We start from the raw sequence: 6,000 nt of genomic DNA, 5'->3' as shown, positions 1-6,000 counted from the left end.
GTATGTCATGTTGTGGTTTTTTTCCAACAATTTAGAAAATAATGTGCAAGTGTTGGTGTCCTGGCTTCATGTTTATCAGCTATTACTCCCAATTCCAGAAAAAAATATTTTCCTGTTTTGTGAAATGAAACATAGCTTAATCTCAAGTTAATTAGTACTAACTGGCAATAAAAGTGACATTTTAATATTTTGCAATTTGAGGGAAAATGGATCAAAAAAGCATTATAATATGTTTTCTTTGCAGTCACAAAATACAAAGATTTGGCGCAAGTCATAAATTATAATTTAAAACCTGGAATAAGTCTTCGTACAAGTCTTTGAGATTGATTGTATCCTAAAATTGGTAACATTAAATAACTAAATTTCGTTATTTCATTTGGCAAAACAGGATAATATTTTTAAATCCAATTTTTTTTCCTGGAACCAGAAGTATGTTCGCTTAGAAATTGGTATGTAATTTTTGTCTCCAGATGTTGTCGCTGTAAGCAACCTTATTCATACGTTGAACCTTTATACTGCCAATATTCTCTCACAACCCCGCTTACCTTTGTATTTCCAAGTCAACAGCGCCATCTATATTTTTGTCACAGTAACCGCATCATTTTTATCGGTGCATCATTTTTATCTTATTAAGCCATCAAATCTAAACAAATCGTCTTGACGCTTGAGCAAAACACAGTGGTTTAAATTCTACTTCACGTTGAAGCTTTTCGAGGAGCGAAGAACCAAATATTTCTCGGATACAATTATTTCTCTGTTACTGGAGTAATTTACAAAAATGCTGCTTTTCCACACCATTTTAGCGATATTATTTAGTTTATCTTTGCTGGAGTCAGCGAGTGGAGGTAAGTAATAGCTATAAAAGTGTCATTAGTACACGCTTCTTGCTATAAAGTGTCTCCATTATCACTAATTACTTGTAGGCATGTAAGTAACTCACTACATTACCATTATGTGTAGTGGAGCGAGGCGTGCCTTGAGATTTTTTGTTACTAATGCATGTTTTCACACACCTTTTGTATAAAAATTGAAAGAAGAATTTTCTAAAGAATTTTTAGAAGAAATAAGGAGTTCTAGTAGTATGTTAAAGGAGAAACCTATATTACTTTAAACATTCTACTTATTCTATTATTTTGTAATATTTATGTAATATAATATTTTATGGAAGTGTGAAATTCTTTACATTAAAATGTATTAATAAATATGTTGGGGAATGATGCATTGAGCGAACTTACAATAATAAGAAACAAAGAATTTGCTCCTTGTTTAAAACGACCTTGAAATTAAAGCATTTCGAAATGACTATTTTACCAACAACACCCATCATGTGTAATAACATTTTATTTATAATTTTATAACTTCTTAAAAACTACTGTTTGCTTAATATTCACAATGAAAAGGATATAAAAATGGAATTATACCCCTTCAGCAAAATGCTTAAACAAACCTCTGCTGACATTATATCAGTGTTGGAGACCATAACAAGGGAACACAAACGAAATTGTAGGTTGTGATTCTTATATGATTGTGTGTAACATATGATTCATTGATTTGAAGTTGTTTGAAAGCAATATCATTGTTCGATATGATTTAGCTTGATTTCCAAGTGACATTCATTAAGTCATGCAGCCAAATGTTTTCGATCTTTCGATTGTGATCATATGTCATCCTTGCATGTAAATGACATGTAATTTTAACATTAATAATGATTAATTTGTCAATAATTCATTAATAACAGGTACCAAAGTAGCATCGACGGTCAATCCAAAGATCAAACAAATTTCGCCATGTGCCTTTTTTACAATGAATATTGTATTTTCTTTATGTGAGTGTATGAAGCAATGTAATGTTCTAATGATAAATCACCCTAGAGTAGTGACTTCAACACCAACACCATACTGAATGACACCGAAATTCCAGGTGCAACACCAACATTCTACGAGATTCTACAAGTTTTCATCAAAAGATATAATTTATATACGTTAAGACAATTGTAATAATATATCGTTATTTTTCACATGTGCATGCTTAAAGCGGGACTTGGTAAAATTCGGATTAGAAAAGATCCGACAATTCATTTGCGAATAATGGATATCCCCAATGCAGTCCACAAAACACTGAGTAAGTACTGTTACAATAGATATCTGTTTCTTACACGACAAATCACATAAACACTTGCACAAAGGTCTGCCCTCCCAATTCAAGATCGTACAGGGTGTCTCTGAGAGAACTGTATCGTCGGAAACGTAATTGTTTGGCTATTTTAACGCCACAACTAAACATAACTAGATAATTGGCGTGGTTTAGGAAGAAATCAGCTATCATATACTTTTTGAATTTTGACAATTGACCGCACTGTTTTTGAAATAATTATAAGGATTTTACGAAACTCCTTCATTTTCAAAACTTTCCACGGATTCAAATATCAATCGATGATCTGTTTTCGTTGTGCGTGTCATCAGCGCATGAGGAGTCAATTGTCATTGATAGATATTTGGATCAGTGGAACGGATTGAAAATGGGCCAGTTTCGTCAAATTCTTTTATTTCAAAAACGCAGTTGTCAATTGTCAAAATTAAAAAAGTATGTGATAGCTGATATATTCCTCAACCACATCGGGTATTTAGTTATACTTGGTTTATGCCTTAAAATACCCAAACAATTCAGTCCCCGACGATACAGTTCTTTCAGGAACACCCTGTAGTATATGCTTTGTTAATAACCAGCCAATAATTTGTTCTATTTAAGTTATGCAGAATATGCTACACTATTAGAAACAGAAGGTTCCAAGTAGAACCTAAAAAGGTTCTTAAACTGTACTGTGTGTAAAACCTTACATAGTTTTTCAAAGAACTAAAAGGGTTCTGCAAATGCCATTTTAGACATGAAGGAATGCAAAGACCAGGAAGAACAATTTTGTGGTTCTTGAAATTTCCATGAACCCTAGAACCCTAGCTGTCTTGTAGGTAGGATCAGTAGCATCAATTTGTCTACAAATGTGGGGGACATTCAGTTTGAACTGTCAAAAAGTGGCTGAAAAGAACAAAAATGGGTCATTTTGTCAACAGGTGGGGGATACGTCCCCATTCACCTTCAGGATTGACATGTGTAGGGCCATTAGAACCTTCTTCTAATAGTATATGTTATTTAATGGTGGGAGTCGATTGATCAACAATTGACCCCAAGTGAAAAGTATCTACTTGGGGTCTTTTTATCTTTTCAGTTTCCGTAACTCTATTGTTCAGATACGAAAACGCAAGGGATTCAGTAAGTTTACTGTAATCTGACTTCATTGTTAACTCTGAAGTACCAATCAGCTTATTTCAATAGAGGTAATTGCCTGTGTCAATAAAGCCCATAAAGGCTGGAGATAAAATAGTATTGAACACCGGTGTCCGACCGCTGTTTTAATGGTCTAGCACCCTCTCGTGTTTGACAGTGATAAATTGATTCATATTATTATGACAAAATGCAAATCCGAATGAAAAGGTCCACTTTTTTCTGTAAAAACGTTGAAAATAAGCCCTTCAATCACAAAAGGTCCGCTTATGAGCCTGTCGCGCCCCATTGCACTTGTGCAGGGCCACAGTGTCGCCCTTCCCTCGTATCAATGTCTATCTCCCTATTTTGCTTCCTCCTGCCCCCCCATGATCAGTCTCCCACTCCCTCCCCGTCCCCGGTCCCTACTCTCTCCTCTCGTGTTCTTCTCTTTCTAGTCTTTCCGTCTCTCCCTCTCCTCTCTTTCTTCCTCACCCCCTCCCACTCTCGCTTGTTCAGTCTCAACTTAAGTATCTCTCCCTCCCTCCCTCCCTCCCCCTCGCGAAATTTATCAGTATGATCCATGACTGAAAATAAGCTCTACAAAAATAAACATTTAAAATAAACCCGAGTCTTACATATATAGGCCCAACCAATTATCAGATTAGCTTGCCATGAATAGAATACATTATCTTTGCTCCAATCACTTTGCTCCAATGCAAATTCTTTTGTATTGCATTTCAATATAAAACATGATTACCAAATCACCACTTGTACGCGCCTCATTGGGATATTTTAGACGCTCGTTTCATCGCCAATATGAAAGACTTTTGCTTATAACTTGGCAACATGGTTAGTATATATTTCAATGCAAGACTTTTTTACGAGGCACTTACGTCTAGGCGTAAGTACATATACACCAAACACAAGTCAATTGAAGCCGTACAATTTACCGCGAATTTAGGACCGTAAAATTTAGACTCTTCTTTTGTCTAGATTGGCACCCAACCGCACATCTCAAGGTTTTATGTAAAAAATCAATATAACTTACCAAAACGAACACTGAAATTCACGAGCTTCAAATTTTCAGTAACTAACAAAAGGCTAGAATAAAAGATTGGTCATACCTGGCAGACTACCACTTCAGAATAACAATGACTTACAAAAACTATTACGGATACGGAAACAGAAACTGAAAAGATAAAACGACGGTTGGCTGTTTATTTGCATATAATGCGTCTTTCCTTGGAAGTGCAGATTTGTCTTCACGTGTTTTTATTTCACGTCCAATAAGATAGGCCTTTTTGTATCACTAGCAAAATATAAGTTTTGCCATGGTTGGGGTTAACATTTATATTTGACTCATGGGAAACAATAACACACATAACGTATTAAGTCTTTTGCTATACATCCTTGTACCATGTGAGTGTCAATGAAGAGTTAACCAAAGCTATGGCAATAGGAAGTAAACATAATATAATTATACCCTTATATAATCGCGAGATAAGCCGTGTATCACTAACTTCACGCACTACTCCACATTGCTATTCACTTTAATGTTCACACAGTAACGTAACTAAAAGCAATAAACACATACCAGTTAGCATCCTGGACAACCGATTCTTTTGTTATGCAAGGCTCACTCAGTCATTTAATGAGGCAATACAAACGATCGAATTTGGTGTTGAAATGAGCTAAATTTTTAGTTACACCTTTTCGATGTAAAATTAATTTTCTCGGCCAAATGAAAAGCAATCATTTTCATTTTTTCAGTAAATGTCAGGAAAAATTGTAGTGCTTGATACTGTATTTTTTTTCAAATTCTAGTGTTAAACTTAGGCGTGAAATTTAGTCATTTAGTGTAAGATTTTCGATTTTGATAGGCTTAAACTCTGCCCGCGAGCCTTTTTTTGGATCAACCTTTTAGCTTTTCAAAGTAAGATAGTTCGCTAATGAAGGATTTTTCCCAACTTTCTAACGCACATCACCGTGAGCGATATATCATTGTTTTGTCAGAATTTGCGTTTTCATTTCACCATTTTTACTACCGGCTGACCATTTTTCAAAATCAACGCGTGAAATCTAAGGCTAATACTAGCATTGTGGATCGATATCCCTGGGTTTAATAGGAATACCGGCATGGCTACAAAAATGTACAGTGTTGCCAGAACTTCAATATAGCAAAGACATTCCCAGGCCTATAGCGCTCCTACTGATCATGTTTAACCAGAACACCCAATTGGGGATTTGGGCTACCAAATCGCTGGTCGGGCAATTTGCTTTCAATGGAAAATTGACCTGGATAAACAACAAAGGAAATATCGACTATTTCTGCTGGTTGCTCTCGAGATAAAAGTACTGAGTTTGACATTTTCGGAGCATGAAGGGAAAAAGGGTAAAATAAAAACGGAAATTCTGACAAAACTATAACATATTGACCCACACGATGTGCTTTACAGAGGTGGGAAATATCTTTCTTTAGCAAACTATATTAGTTTGATACGCTAAAACATGAATTCCGTAAAAAGCTCGCGTGCGAAGTCAAGGCCTATAAAAATCAAAAATACCACACTAAAAAACACAATTTGATGCTTAATTTTAACACCAGGATTTTTAAAAAAAAATGTATATCCAAGCACCAAGTTTTTAACTGACATTACTGAAGAAAAAAAATTATTGCTTTATATTTGACCGAGAAAATTAATTTCATAGCAAAAAGGTGTATCTCTGAATTGTGCTGAT

The 6,000-nt window shown here is 35.1% G+C and overlaps 1 protein-coding gene across 3 annotated transcripts in view; it reads left to right on the top strand.

Moving 5' to 3' along the window:
* Nucleotides 1-639: 639 nt before the first annotated feature.
* The window catches only part of LOC140170171 (protein amalgam-like), a 70,187-nt gene continuing 64,826 nt past the window's right edge, over nucleotides 640-6,000 (top strand). For 2 of the 3 annotated variants that reach the window (XM_072193496.1, XM_072193494.1), the window contains exon 1: nucleotides 640-845. In XM_072193496.1, the coding sequence (XP_072049597.1) occupies nucleotides 779-845 (67 nt within the window). In that variant the 5' untranslated portion in view covers nucleotides 640-778. Of the gene's footprint in view, nucleotides 846-2,038; nucleotides 2,122-6,000 lie in introns of those variants that run through there. The other variant, XM_072193495.1, reaches the window with a different exon arrangement.

Source organism: Amphiura filiformis, chromosome 14, assembly GCF_039555335.1.
Source record: "Amphiura filiformis chromosome 14, Afil_fr2py, whole genome shotgun sequence".
In the NCBI taxonomy this organism is placed as follows: Eukaryota; Metazoa; Echinodermata; class Ophiuroidea; order Amphilepidida; family Amphiuridae; genus Amphiura; species Amphiura filiformis.
The sequence above is the reverse complement of the archived record's forward strand: the minus strand, read 5'-3'. Positions and strand labels throughout refer to the sequence as shown.